The sequence below is a fragment of the Hemicordylus capensis genome, chromosome 4 (genome assembly GCF_027244095.1).
Source record: "Hemicordylus capensis ecotype Gifberg chromosome 4, rHemCap1.1.pri, whole genome shotgun sequence".
NCBI lineage: Eukaryota > Metazoa > Chordata > Lepidosauria > Squamata > Cordylidae > Hemicordylus > Hemicordylus capensis.
The window spans coordinates 84450417-84466186 of NC_069660.1; the positions used below are offsets into that span (position 1 = coordinate 84450417).

At 44.2% G+C, this 15770-nt stretch overlaps 1 protein-coding gene across 8 annotated transcripts in view; it reads left to right on the forward strand.

The window, feature by feature from the left end:
• The window catches only part of RNF220 (ring finger protein 220), a 410389-nt gene that overhangs the window by 349528 nt on the left and 45091 nt on the right, over positions 1 to 15770 (forward strand). For all 8 annotated transcript variants that reach the window (XM_053244321.1, XM_053244318.1, XM_053244319.1 and 5 more), the window contains 3 exons: positions 2616 to 2702; positions 8955 to 9010; positions 10716 to 10794. In XM_053244321.1, coding sequence (XP_053100296.1) covers positions 2616 to 2702; positions 8955 to 9010; positions 10716 to 10794 — 222 coding nt within the window. The remainder of the gene's footprint in view (positions 1 to 2615; positions 2703 to 8954; positions 9011 to 10715; positions 10795 to 15770) is intronic.

The window sequence follows — 15770 nt, forward strand, 5'->3', positions numbered from 1 at the left end:
CTGATAACACCCTGCAGCAAATCCCCTGATGTCTTCGAAAAAGCACTGGTGACAGAATGGAGCTCTTGAGGGACCCCTATAATAGCTCCAGTTTAGAAGAGCAACTGTCACCAAGTGCCACCATTTGGAATCTACCCAAGAGATAGGAGTGGAACCACTGCAAAGCAGTGTCTCCTGTCCCCAACTCCCCTAGATGATCCAGAACGATACCATGGTGGATGGTATCGAAAGCCTTGAGAGATCCAAAAGAACCAGCAGAGTCACACTCCCTCTTCCGATTTCCCTGATAGAAGTCATCCATCAGGCTGACCAAGGCTATTTCAACCCCATAGCCAGCTCTAAAGCCAGTTTGAAACAGGTCTAGATAATCAGTTTCCTCCCAATCCACTTGGAGCCGATTAGCCACCACTCTCTCAATCACTCTCCCAACCATGGGAGATTGGAGACAGGCCTATAGCTATCTGTCACTGAGGGATCCAAGGTAGGCTTCTTAAGAAGCAGTTGAACCACTGCCTCCTTCAAACAAGGAGGCATTTTGCTCTCCTTCAGCAATGCATTAATGATGTCAATTAGGCTACCTCCAGTAGTTTCCCTTCAAGATGAAAGCAACCAAGTTAGGCAAGGTTCCCAAGAACAAGTGGTAGGCCCTCCTGCCCCAAACAGCTTGTCCACATCCTCGGGTGTCACAGATTTATTTTATTTTATTTTAATATATTTTTATACTGCCCAAAACTTACATCTCTGAGCAATTTACAACAAAATACAAACAGAAAGTAAAAAATTAGTTAAAAAAAAAAAAGTTTAAAACATTACAACAATTTAAAAATTTTAAAAGAATATTTTAAAACAGCATTAAAACCATTAAAACAATATTAATTAAAAGCCTAGGTGAACAGATGCATATTTAAAGGCTTTTAAAAGGCTGTCAGAGATGGGGAGGCCCTTATTTCACTAGGGAGCATATTCCAAAGCCTCGGGGCAGCAGCAGAGAAGGCCCGTCCCTGAGTTGCCACCAGACGAGCCGGTAGCAACTGCAGATAAACCTCTCCAGCTGATCTCAGTGGATGGTGGGGTTCATGCCGAAGAAGACATTCTCTTAGATACCCAGGGCCCAAGCTGTTTAGGGCTTTATAGGTTATAACCAACACCTTGTATTTTGCCCAGAAACATATCGGCAGCCAGTGGAGCCAGTGGACGGGCCTTCTCTGCTGCTGCCCCGAGGCTTTGGAATATGCTCCCTAGTGAAATAAGGGCCTCCCCATCTCTGACAGCCACATTCTGGACCAACTGTAGTTTCCGGACTACATACAAAGGGCAGCCCCACATAGAGTGCATTACAGTAATCCAGTCTGGAGGCTACCAGCAGATGTACCACTGTTTTGAGGTCATTCACCTCAAGAAATGGACGCAGCTGGCATATCAGCCGAAGCTGATAGAAGGCACTTCTGGCCATCGCCTCAACCTGGGAGACCAGGGAGAGGCTCGGATCCAGAAGCACCCCTAGACTGCGTACCTGAAACCTGCTTGACTGGTAGGAGCGGAACCACTGCAAAGCAGTGCCTCTAACTCCCAACTCTGGTCAAGACTGAAACGCCAGTCAAGACTGAAACTGATCCCATCTAATACTGCAAGACACCCCCTTAGTAGACTGCAGAAACAGTAGAGTCCAAGTTAACCAGGATACAAGAAATTTTATCTGCAATCACAACCTGGGATATTCTGCTAAACGAAAACCTGCAGACACAATGCACACAGACCAGAATTGCATCTTTGGTGCACACTCTGCCGCTGTGTAGGCCTTCAGATGGGCTCTATGGTGTGTCTCGTCAAATTCGAGCTGAGTTTTCTTCCACTTGCATTCCAGTTGTCTACCTTACTGCTTCAGCTCTCGTAACTCTTCTGTGTACCATGGGGCCATTTGTGAAGCAGTTCGGAGGGCACACTTAGGAACAATTGTGTCTACTGCCCTGGTAAGCTCCCTATTCCAGATACCCACCAGGGCATCAACAGAATCGCTTGCAGAACCGACACTAAAAATCCAGCAGCCTTCTTGTGTGAACCATCTTAACAGGTCCACCACCCCTGCAAGGGGGGAATTGTGACTGTGAAACCAACCTTAACCAGGTGGTGATCAGTCCATAACAATGGAGAAACTACAGGATCCCCCACCCACAGAGCACCCCACTGATCCAAATAAAAGACCAAATCGAGTATGTGGCCAGCAATATGTGTGGGACCTGAAACTAATTGGGTTAGGCCCATAGTTGTCATGGCCGCTATGAACGCCTGAGCTGCACCAGTGAAGCCAGCCCCAAAGTGGATATTGAAGCACTAAAAGTTTAGATGACTCTGAGACCAGCTCAGTTAGAGAGTTGGTTGGACAATGGGGTGTATGGTACACCAACAGAATCCCTAATCCCTAATTCCAAGCCTCAAAAATGCACACTGAATTTGTGTATTGTTTGTCATATTTCATAATTCATATGTATATTATATGTATGTCATACTTCAAAGGATATCTTGACCACTCTGCTCTTCATGGCTTGGGATGAACACTGAAGAACATGTTCTAAAGTTTGCATTAGGCTGTGCTCTCCTTAACTCTCCATGCTTAGATACACAGAAGCGGATATCATTCCATGCACAGGGGAAGAACCAGGTGAAGCCAAAGAGAGAGAGGCGCTCCGGGGTGCAGTCTTAAAGTAAGTTCAGGCTTTTAAAAGTAGCTTCTGGGAGTAAAGAAGAATATTCCTCCTCATACTGAGTGGATTGTGGGGACGTTTGTAGGGGCAGATGCTTTCTCAACTCAGTCCAAGATGCATGTCATGTCCAGGACAAAAAAAGACTATTCCCCATGTATAAGACAAGAAGCAGTAAAAGTCCAATTCCACTACGTTGACAACATTTACTCCAAAGGTAGTTCTTTTTGCTTTTCAGGCAAACTTTCCAGGCAAACTTTCTTCAGTCCTCACTCTGGTTTCTAACGACCTAAAGTGTGTGTGCATGGAACCTTCTGCGCTTGGGGGAAATCTCGATATTCTTCCATTAGAAACATGAAAACTGCTATTTCATGAAATTTGGGGGTTTTGGTAGGAGCTGCAGTGTGAGTTTTCACAGGGGAGGCTGCAAAGGTTATTGGGTAATAGGTTTGTGTCTCTGTGTATATCTTTCTGTGGATAAGGAGAGGGAAAGGACTGAGACGAATAGAGACACAGCTCTGGGTGCACACTGATGTCCCATTGAAATTGATAAGATAGTTAACTTCAGTTCAGTGACTTGTCCCATTGATTTGAATAGGACTTAAACATCCTTAACATTTTTGGAGTTTGCCCAGAATAGGGTAATGTGTGCAGAGGTTTAGCTTTGTGAACATTGGCGGCTCCACACAAAGCTCTCTTTGGTTTCTCCCCTTTTTCTGGTATAATTTCCATATTTTCAGTCAGTTCTGCAACCAAGGAGACTGAAAATAAAACCTTCTAAGATTGAAGTAAATGCTGACTGTTTATGTTCCTATAGTCCCATATCCCGTGTAAGAATACTGAATGATAATTTGAGAGGCAAGAGTGCAGTAACACGGGTTTCTATACCTCTTCCAAGACACTGTAGCTCTCTTCCTTGCCATTTCATCACCCAGAGCTGCTCAGTAAACCAGTGGACCCAGGTCTGACTCCACCGTTGAGTAAGAAGGCAGTAGGCCGGTGACAGGACCACCAGCTGAACTTTCCCCAAAGTGTTCTGGAATCCAGTGGATCCATAGGTTTCTAGGAATGAACCACTTTAACAGGCATTGCTAGTTTCTGTATTCTGGGCTGCTGTAAGCTGTCGGGTGGAGTTTTGCATAAACCTCTGTGCAGAAGATTCTAGAAAGCACTTCAGGCAAATAACTGAATGGGTGTTAACAGGGAGCTAAGAAATGGATTGGCTTTCTAAGCCCTCTGCCCTGTGTGGAAACAGCACATGTATTGCCCCAGTCTCTTAGGCTGAGTGAACCCTGGAGGTCAAGGTTGAAGAAATTGATAGAGCTGTGAATTGAAGTTTTCTCACTGTTTAGCGTAATGCAAGCAGTGACCAGCAATCAGATTTCACTTCCTAGAGAAACATATCTGTCTGGATGAGACTGTTGATGCCTTCTGTAATTTGATTGAACAGCAACTAATACTTGATGCTTCAGAAGAAACCCTGGATTTATTTATTTTTTAGTTCTGAGAGAGGGGTATGTGTGTGTGTGTGTGTGTGAGAGAGAGAGAGAGAGAGAGAGCGAGCACTATATATATATCTCAGCTGCTAAAATGGTTGAAAACACAGTAGGTAAAACTCTCAATAGCAGGTTAAAAACCTGGGGAAAATAAAAAGGATTCCACCTGAGTCCAGAATAAACACCAAACAATCGTCCCTGCAGAGAGCATCCTATAGACTTGAGTATTGCAGCTGAAAAAGTCCTCTTTCTAGTCACCAACCAACTTGCTTCAGAAGGCAGGGACAAGGTGGCCCAACAGGTACCTAAGTCATAAGCTTTGCAAGGCTTTAAAAAGGTAGCCCCGACACTGAATTGTGCTAAGACATGGAGTAAGAGGCAGTAGAGTAATTTCAACCCATTGACATACAATCCCATTATCTGGTCCCAGAAGCCTAGCAACTGTAGTCTGAATTAACTAGAGTTTCCAAACAGTGGAACACTCATAGCATAGATGCCATGGGGCCAAGAAATAATCGCCCAGCACTGTCTTCTGGAATCATCCTTCCAGGTAGGAACAGAGCTACTGAAATGCTGCACCTCTGATCCCCAACCCAGAGGGAAACCATGATTGATTATACTGAAGGCAATCAAGAGATCCAGGAAAATTAAAAGGGTCGCAGCCTTCTGCCTTTTTCTTGTATAGATTATTTATCAGGTCAGCTAAGGCAGTGTCTGTTCCAAAACTAGACATGAAGTCTGACTGAAATGGATCAGGAAATTCAGTACTATTCAAGAGTGTCTGGAGTTGCTCAGTAACCACTTGCTCTAGAGCCTTGCCCGGATGGGCTATTTGTGACTGACAGTTATTACAGTCCTTGGGTTCCAAAGGTTTTTCCCCACGAATGGGCACACAAGCACCTCCTTCAGGCAATCAGGGCTGCCGCTCTCACAGGTAATCAGTGATTTCCTCCTGTGCTGAACTGGCCGATCCACTTCTGCTAGATATTATAAGCTAAGCTAAGCAGGTCCAGTGGTGAAACAAAGATGAGGTAAGTTGAACTCCTCCAAGCACTTTCTCCATGTCTTCGGATTGCAATAATGGAAACTCATCTGACAAAACAAGACTAGACAAGTGGGCCCGGGCATAGAGCATCTGCGCCTCTAGTTGGGCACAGTCGTCAGCCCCCTCACCCACACCAGCTGAGCCATCTGTCAAAACTGCTTTCCAGCCACTCGCCAAACTCGCTGCCACTCTGGCACTCTCTCCCCCTCTGTCAGCCAGTCACCTCCTCCCCCTCTGTCAGCCAATCGCCTCCTTTCTGCCACGCCCCCACACATCCCGTCTTTGGGAATTAATTATATAGATAGTGCGCTGGACATCTTCCTAGACTGAACTGCTTTACTAATGGCATCCAGATCAAGTCAAACGTGAACCATTTTATCCTTAAAATGCTTGCAAACATGTAATGACATGCTTCCAAGGTCCCTCACAGTATTGTGGAGGCTAAGTTGGAGCAGGCCCCAAATCATCTGGGGAAGCTCCACAGGATTGCATCCTCAGGATGTGATGGTAGTGCTCAAGTGTGCTGCTCTGCTTGCAGAGAGTAGGCATGATAGTGAACTCTAACTTGTTTGGTCAGACTCGCATTGAGTTTTCTTCCACTTACATCTAGTCATCTCGCAGCCCATTACATCATCACAGTCCTCTGATGAACCAGATGGACTCTTCAGGGTGGAAGAGGATTAGTAGTAGCAATTGTGTTCTTAGCCAGAGTCCTCCCTGCATTCCACAGAGCAACTAGGGCTTTGACAGGAGCATTTTCCACGCCAACTGGAAACTCTCTGAAGATAAAAGTTACAAAACTACCTCTTTTTAATGTACAAAAACAGGATGTTAAAATAAACTTACAAACATGTCAGCAAATGCAAACATTTCGGTGTAACAGTCCTGAGCCACTTCAGGAAGGGCAGCATATTATCTATCTGTCTGTCTGTTTGTCTATCTATCTATCATATTTTTATATTACCTGATATGTAAATCTCTAGGCGGTATACAAATCCCAACATTAACATCACAGGTTAAAATACATAAAACACAATAAAAACAATGTAAAACAAATTGTTAAAATTATTAAAATTCTAAATAAAAGCTTGCGAGAACAGGAAAGTCTTGAGGGTCTTCCTGAAAACAGAGAAGGAGATGCTCTTTGTTCAGCAGGAAGCATATTCCAAAGCCCTGGGTCAGCCGCCGGGCCAGTCCTGAGTCACCACCAGATGAGCTAGTGGCACCCGCAACCAGACCTCTCCAGAAGATCATAAATGGCGGGCGGGTTCATGACAGAGGAGGCGCTCTCTTAAATAGCCTGGTCCCAAGCCGTTAAGGACTTTATAGATAATAACTAGCACTTTGTATTTCACCTGGAAACATATTGGCAACTAGTACAGTTCTTTCAAAACTGATGTTATAGGTTTCCTTTGTATTGTCCCAGAGACCAATCTGGTTGCCTCATTCTGTAGCAATTGTACTTACAAAGGCAGCCCCACATAGAGCGCATTACAGTAGTCAAGTCTGGAGGTTACCAGCATATTTCCCACTGTTTTAAGGTCATTCACCTCTAGAAATGGATGTAGCTGATGAATCAGCCGAAGCTGACAAAAAGCGCTCCTGGCCACCGCCTCAACCTGAGAAACTAGGGAAAGCTTTAGGTCCAGGAGCATGCCCAGGCTACATACCTGATCTTTCAGGGGGGATGTAACCCCATCCAGAACAGGCAGATCTAAACCATCTCTCGTGTCCCGACCCCCCACAGTCAGTACTTCCGTCTTATTTGGATTCAGCTTCAGTTTGTTATCCCTCATCCAGCTGATTACCGCCTCCAAGCAGGTATTTAGGGAAGATATGTCATTTCCTGATGAGGTTGACATGGGGGGACATCAGCTGGTAGGTCTCCCTCAATCAATCAATCAATCAATCAATCAATCAATCAATCAATATTGATAACACCCAGCACCTAACCTCCTGATGATTTCTCCCAGAGGTTTCATGTAGATGTTAAAGAGCATTGGAGACAGTATGGAGCCTTGTGGAACTCCATACTTCAGGTATCGCTTTGCAGAGCAAGTCTCCAAGCAACACCATCTGGAATCTACCAGAGAGGTAGGAGCGGAACCACTGTAAAACAGTGCCACCCAATCCCAACCCTCTCAGGCAATCCAGAAGGATAACATGGTTGATGGTATTGAAAGCTGCGGAGAGATCCAAGAGGATCAGCAGAGTCATGCTCCCTCTGTCTATAGCCAATTGGAGATCACCCATCAGGCTGACCAAGGCAGTCTCAACCCCATAGCCCAAACGAAAGCCAGTTTGAAATGGGTCTAGATAATCTGCATCATCTAAAACTGCCTGGAGCTGAGAGGCCACCACCCGCCCAATCACCTTGCCCAAACATGGAAGGTTCATTCAATATAAACCACCACCATCACAATGCTCTTTTTGGCATACCTGCTGGTAACACTTCAAGCCTTAAATACAGTAGCCAAACTGAAAGTAGAAACAAACAAGAGGAAAGAGAGAAGAAAACAAACAAGCCTTTTAACTCTTTCAGTGACCAATAGATCTCATGGCTTCTTTCTTCTCTTCCTTTTCATTAATATTGGGTTGCAATTGCTCTATAAACATTGCTTCTTTTTTTAAAAAAAAAGCCATGAGAGAGACAGAGACACACACACTGACTGTACTTAAAGCTTGCAGTGTTACCAGCTGGTATGCCGAAAAGAGCCCTGCAGATGGTGTTTTACACTGAAATGTTTGCTTTGCTTACATGTCTGTAAGTTTGTAGCTTTATTTTAACATCTTGTTTTTACGCATTAAAGAGGTTGTTTTGTAATTGCACATTTCATTGCCATTATCGTTTCTTCCCTGAAGATACTCAAAAAACCTTCAGATCTGGGGACAGGCCATTCTGCCACCCTTGCAGAAGAGAATTACCACTGCAAGTCTAAACTTTAACAGGAAGTGGTCTGTCCGTGACAAGGAAGTCAAAGAGAAATACCCCACATCCAGAACAGAATCTTCCCACCCAGTCAAGAACACCAGATCAAGATTGTGACCCACTACATGTGTTGGGGCCCATTGCCTGTTAGGACAGACCCATGGTTGTCACTTGCCCATGGTCCTGAGCAACACCAGCCAAGGCAGCATTGGTGTGTATATTGTGGTCCTCCAGAACAAGTCGTCTGCAGAGTCTTTAACATCAAATCCAAGTTTACCTCTGCCAGCTCAAACAGGAAGACTGTTAGGTATAAAATGCTTTGTAAATGCACAAAGCAGAATAGTCCATACTATCCAAGCAAAGGGGAGCTCTTCATAACTGCTAAGGACTTTACCATGTTAGGATACAGGAGCCAGAATAGTTTAGAATAGTAAGTTAGACCTGGATTTTGGAATCCTCCTGTGTTCAAGTCTCACTTCTGCCATAGATTCAGTGTCTCACCTTACAAAAGCTGTATTCTTGTTCATCTGTGAAATGGGCATAACTTATTTATTTATTGTTTGGTTTCTATACTTCTTTTCATTAAAATAATCCCAGAGCGGTTTAATGGTGAAATAATGGTGACCTGTTTCATACAGTTGTTGTGAAGGAAAATACAAAAAGATTGTTATACAATTGACCACTTTGAAATGCTCTATTAACAATAAATACTAGTTATGGTTGGGTGAAATGTATGCTGTAGGATTTTTTCTGTAACCTACTTTCACTGTTTTCTCTCTTTCCAGCGGTGGCACGCCTAGTACCCGGATAACACCAGAATTCTCTAAGTGGGCAAATGATGGTGAGTATAAGATATACATGTTTGTGGTTGGTTTGTGTCCTGACCAGGCAAGTACTTGGAAACTAAAAGTGGACACCTATCTTGGGGCATTTCAGTGTGCACTTTTAGTGTTCTGCATACGGGAGGATATTGATTGCTAGATTTTTATACCACCTTTCATTAAAAAAAATCTCAAGGCGGTTTACAAAACATTGAAAACTCTATAAAACAGTTATACAATAAAAGTATTAAATTGGAATATAAAAATACAAATCTAATTAAAAGTTTAAAAAACATGCACTGAGACCATCAGATACAGAGCAGCAGCAACAAAAACAACACTCATATAAAAGCCTGAGTAAAAAGACAAGATTTCACTTGCTTTCTGAAAACTGTGGTGGAGGCTGAGGAGCAGACCTCCCAGTCATATGAGGTAGAGATGACCCATACAATGAGATTCATAATTGGGGCCTCTCCAGTCCAAATCAAGTGCTTTATTCATTATACCCTGGTGGCTCTCCACTGGTCCATATATTGCAGGGCTGCAGAACTTCAGCCCTCCTGTAGATGTTGGCCTATAAATCACATAATCCCTGACTGCTAACTGCTGTGGCTGGGGATTATGGGAATTGTAGTCCAAAAAGAGCTGGACGGCCAAAGTTGTGTAGCTCTGATATATAGCCACCCTGAGTGGTATTTGCATACAGTTTTTAAAAAGGTGTTTAATATGCATGCTGGCAGAAAGTTTTGTTGGAAATGTTTTTAATCTTAGTTTCAGCCATACTCAGGACACCAGGATATGTTGCTGGGAATAATATTCTGAATGGGAATAAAGAGATATTTTTATAAGCTCAGCATTCATCATCTTCTGGTTACTACTTTGCATGCGATTCACAATAATTGCCTCTCTACATGGAGATAAAAAGTAAAATATCAGTAAGGCAGTTGGCTGAGCAGCAGATTCTGTGGGACCAGAGTTGGGTTACAATTTAAATCCCTAGAAGTGCTGGGAAGTAGCTGCTGTGCAGTGCTTTCCCCTCATGTCTTGCCCCAAATAATTTCAGAATGTTTTTTGTGGGGGAATTCTGGGCCAGTTCCTGTTATACACTGACAGATGTAGGGCCACTCTGTGAATGATTCACTGGATAAATAGTATCTGGTCAATAAACACACACTGCTTCCCAACAGCCCTGTGAATAGGATGCCTCCAGAATGCTAATTGCAATTCACAGCATTGTCAAGGAGCAAATTGTATCCAAACCACTTGTGAATGTGAAATCTATTTCATAGGAATTACTCATGGGAGTCATCCTTTGTCTAGAAGTCAAAATTGATCCTTTGTGTCTGATCTGTTTTTCAAATGGCTGGGAATCCTTTGCTTGCAGTTGCTAGTGCAAAGGATCTGATGGGTCGAAGTAGTTCCTTTGGCATCCCAAACCCATTATTTGCTTTTGAATAATCCATGACTATGTCACTTTCATAATAGCTTTGTGGGGCTGATTTCTGCACATCCTGCTACCCTGGGCCAGTCATGAATACACCCTGAATAATATTGCCTAAATATATCCAGCACTAGGATACCCCAGGAAGGTGGGGGGACTTGAACATTCTTTATATTTTCCTCTTGGGAAGCATACACTAAAATGGTTAGTCAGGCTTTAGCTTCTCTGACCAGTCTGAATAAATATTCCTTTTAACCAATTTGGAGTTTTTCTTCCCTTAACAGAAATGCCGTCAACGAGTAATGGCGAAAGCAGTAAACAGGAGCCCATGCAAAAAACCTGCAAGAACAGTGACATAGAAAAGTGAGTATGACTCGAGCATTGCTACCTTTTCTAGGGGTGGTAAGAGAGACTGCCAGGAGCCTTCTAGTAGAGGTACAACACTATAGCACATGGCGTGCTGCTTATGACTATTGTTGCTCACTTAGGCCGATGTTTCTCAAGTGCAATGCTGGTATCATGCAAGAATGATGTATGGGACTGATGTATGGCTAATACATAAATGCTCTCCAGCTTTTACCCCAGAAATGGCTTTATCTCTTCCCTAGCTGAAAATCAAATGAGTTTGTCTCGTACCTCTTATTTCTCATTCTTCATAGGAATTATCCATCTCGGTGTGTGTGTGGGCGGACATCTTGGTATGTTGTCTCTAAAAGTGGAGGGAAGGTTTCATGTTCTGGATCATGATCCATTGCAGCCATAAAAATGGGTTCTGCGCCTGCACAGAACCATTCGGTCAGAATTGACTAGCTCCTTGAAGCGCTTAGCCCCACCCCTTGCACGTGGTGCATTTCCTCAGTTTGAATGGACTAGCGTTTTTTCGGACAGTGAGCTCCTCAGACTGGAACAGTTTTCTGTTAGGAAAAAAGTTTAAAAAAATAGTTTTCAACATGTAATGACTTCAGACTGAACCAGACAATTCTTATTCTACATCGCTTAACTTCGATGAAACAAAAGGAAGCTTTATTCGGTTACGACTTTGGACTAGACTCAGACTTTGAATATATGCTTGAGTATTTTAAATCCTTTATTCTCCAGTCCCATTATGGATAAGAAAAAGACCTTTAACTGGTGTGTTCGCTGTATCACTAAACTCCCATCAGTGGACGCTCATGACCTGTGTTTACTTTGCAACACAACACCTCTACCTGTAAAATTTGTTTAACTTCCTCTCACCAAATGAGAAAGAATAGAGCACTACGGCTAAGGGTGGCTCTGACACCCTGATGCCTAAATCTCCAGTGAACGCTCCCATGCCCTCAGCATCAGGTACAATATCAAAGTTGAACAAAGTACCGAAGCCGGCATTGAGGACTGCCTCCACACAATCTAAATCCTTGACCCGGACTTCCATGGCACCACCTACTGGCACGTTTAAAGCACTGAAGCCATCTTTGGAGTCTTCCCATCAGAAAAAGCATAAGTCCCAGCATCAAGGCTCTGATGCCAAAGGAGAGCCGCCACACAAGAAGCACTGGGAGAAGAATTGGAAGACCTTCACCAAGACTACGTCCTGTGCTGCTACTCCAGTGCTCCAGTCAGTGCCCATGGCGCCTCGGTCTTTTCCTGCAACCCCTGATGTGATCCTGGATCATCTATCCCCGACAGATCGACACTGAGCTTCGACATCCGCTTCAACATCGAGAGTGGTTTTGACGATGACATCGTCCGTTTGGTGTCAAGAGCATTCCCTTTCACTGGCCTCAATGCCAAAGCAGTCACCTTCTCCAGTGGCTCACCCGACTCCACAAGCTTCCTGTCCTTTGCCAGTTTCCTTTAGCGTTGATGTTGAGGATGATGACATGGAAGCCAATTCAGGACTGGGCAATGCCCACCGATTATTGAACTTGCTTGACTCAAGTGAAAGCACACCTTCAAGCTCCACCTTTTATGGGTTTTTGAGCCATTGGCTCAATGCTGAAGGCGGCAGCATGGCTTTGTCAATGCCGAAGATGCCAGGTGCTTCGATTTCATCAGCCTTTCAGCCTTTGTGAAATGAGCCCCTTGTGGCGCAGTGGTAAAACTGCCGCCCTGTAACCAGAAGGTTACAAGTTCGATCCTGACCAGGGGCTCAAGGTTGACTCAGCCTTCCATCCTTCCGAGGTCGGTAAAATGAGTACCCAGAATGTTGGGGGCAATATGCTAAATCATTGTAAACCGCTTAGAGAGCTTCGGCTATAAAGCGGTATATAAATGTAAGTGCTATTGCTATTGCTATTTGTATACGGGGAGCCAACTTTCGACACAGCAGCCTGCAAGCCCACATGACTGTAGGGCAGTCAGAGAATATGTGGCCACGCAAGGCTTACTTCATGAGGGAAGCGACGGAGATACAGCATACCCGTGTTCCCCAGAACTTCCTTCTAACCACAAGGACTACAGACTTTGGAAAAGCTCGACACCAACTCTCAACGTTGATGGTCTCTGTGGGCACTCAAGTTACTCCTCCTCCGGAGCTGCCTGCCCCAAACACAATGTTGGTTTTGACGTCGACTCAATTCACTCAGTTGCTGATGCCAACTCCAGTTCTTACTTTGATATTGATGCAGGTTACCCCTCTGATCTTAGACATGAGGCCAGAGCTTCTTATCTTAGTGTCTTGCACCTCCACGCAGACCACGGAGATACCGAGACCTCAACCACAAAAGAGTCGCCCAACCCAGACAATTGAACATGACATGACTTCTTCCTCCACCCAAATGGTGTCAGTCAGTCAGTCTTTATTAATACAGCCAATGGCCAGAATTACAAAAATAAAATCATTTAGAATTAACAACTTCATTCCGAATAACACCACAAATATAACAGAATTTAGCAACATTGAGTAAGTTCTCCTCTTTACAATCCTTTAAAATTAAATTTAAATAATCAGTTTCAGTTAATCCTGGAAACAGGATAAGTTGAGGTGAAATGTATTTCTTCCTAATATCACTGTAAAATTGGCAATACAAAAGAACATGAGCCGTCGTCTCAACTTCTCCCGATCCACACGGACAAACACGGCAATGATAAGGAATATTTTGGAATCTCCCCTGCAGCACAGCTGTATTCAAGGCGTTACAACGGGCCAAAGTTAAAGGGCAAATGGTGTCTAAAAAGAAGGTCCCTGCCACTTCTGGTCCTTGGACCATTATACTAACGGAGGACTATGAATCCGGTCTTTCAAGTTCTTTAACTTCAAGTTTGTCCGATCATCATGATGAACCACCTCTCAAAGTGGTACCCAATGATAAAGTTTCTCCGAATGAGGAGATGCATTCCTTGCACTGACAGATCTCTGAGATGGCATTGGCACTTGGCCTGGAATTTAGAAAGCAATCTCTGGACGTAGAGGATCCAGTTTACAAGTTCCTCAATTCTGCAGCTTCAACCCAGCCGGTTCATCTACCCATGTTCCCGATTATATCCATGGCAGTCAAATCTGCATGACAAACCCTACAAACATGTGCTCCAACCTCTAAGCGTCTGGAGAAGTTATACAGGGTTCAGGAGGATGAGGACGATTTCTTCCTTAAGCATCCCTCCCCCAATTGTGGTGGATTGTGCGTTGTCCTTCAAATCTGGGAGGCGACACACTACCCCAGGGGAACAAAGAGGCATGCAAGTTGGACGTCTTAGGATGAAACATTTATTCTACATCATGTCTGGCAGTGAAAATAACTAATTATGCAGCCTGCTTTGCCAAATACATGCATTCCCTCTGGGATGATCTCTTCCAGAAACAAGCTGACCTTTCACCAGAAGAGTTTTTTCAAAGTTTAATGACATCCATACTAAAGTGACTCTCCTCACTCGTCAACAGTTGGCCAAAGCCAAACACTTGGCAGAGATGGAGTCTCAAACCCTGGCTGGTGCTGTTGCACTGAGGAGACATGCCTGGCTGCGCTCTACCATGTTGCAGCCCATGAGGGGCGGAGTAGAAAATTTGCCCTTCGATGGGGAGGGTTTTTTCTGTGAAACAGATGACACTATGGAATCCATTAAAAAAAAATCAAAGTCAATGGCAAAAACATTTTAGGCACTTGCCCAATCATTCACATCTAAATACCATCAATATGGCCGATGGAAATATTCATATAAACAGATGGACTTCCGAAAACCTTACCATCGTTTCTGAAGGAAGCCTTTTAACCAAAAGTCCAGGACCTCGCAAGCTCAGCACCCTAAACCTGCTGATTCCAACAAACAGCATCTTTGATCAAGGGGTCAGTCCACTGATTCAGTTCACCCAAGATTGTCTACCATCAACCTTACTCCAAAATACCATCTTAAACGCCTCCAACATCAGGCTGGTGAGTCATGCCATCACATAGCATGACATAACATTAGACAGTTGGATCATTCACATAGTCCAAATGGGCTATGCCATAGAGTTCAAGAACCTACCGGCATTCAGTGGGATCAAGTACACACCTGCATCCCCATTACTGATGGAGGAAGTTCGGACTCTCTTGGACAAGGGGATGATATCACCTGTTCAGTGGACAGATCAGTGGCCAGGGTTTTACTTCCGCTACTTCCAGGTCCCCAAAACGAGACAGGGGACTAAGACCAATCATGGACCTGTGATGGTTGAACCGTCATGTGGATGTGTGCAAGCTTCACATGCTAAGATTGCAGAGCATCCTTCCTCTTCTCCATGGGGCGGAATGGTTCGTACCTTTGGATCTCCGGGATGCATACTTGCACATCAGAATCCAACCCATCCACAGACCATTTCTAAGGTTACATTGGGGTACCACGTCTACCACTACAATGTCCTGCTGTTTGGACTGGTGATGGCACCCCATGTATTTATGAAATGCATGGCCATCATCGTGGTTTACCTTCGGGCACAGGGCCTAACCATTTTTCTGTACCTCGACAATTGGCTTCTGGTAGGAAGACAAAAGAATGAGTTAGTTTTGCGAGTCTAGACAGTTCTGAGTTTATTCAAGGATCTGGGCATTCAAGTCAACTGGGCAAAGTCCAGACTGGAACTTTTCAAGCGCATAGACTCCATACATGCAGTCCTCGATGCACGGTTGCAACGTGCATTTCTACCGGAGGATCACTTCCTCCACATCAAGGCACTAGTGACTTCTTTCATGATGCAACCAGACGAAAAGCCCACTAAGTACAAAAGCTGTTGGGATTCAGGGCATTGTGCAACTCCACTGTGCACTTCGCCAAGCTATGCCTTTGGTAACTCCAATTTTGGTTTCTCTCCATGTTTCATCCAAATGTGGTCAGTGCACAGATGCTATTAATGATTCCACTGCCGATCCTAGTGTCCCTAC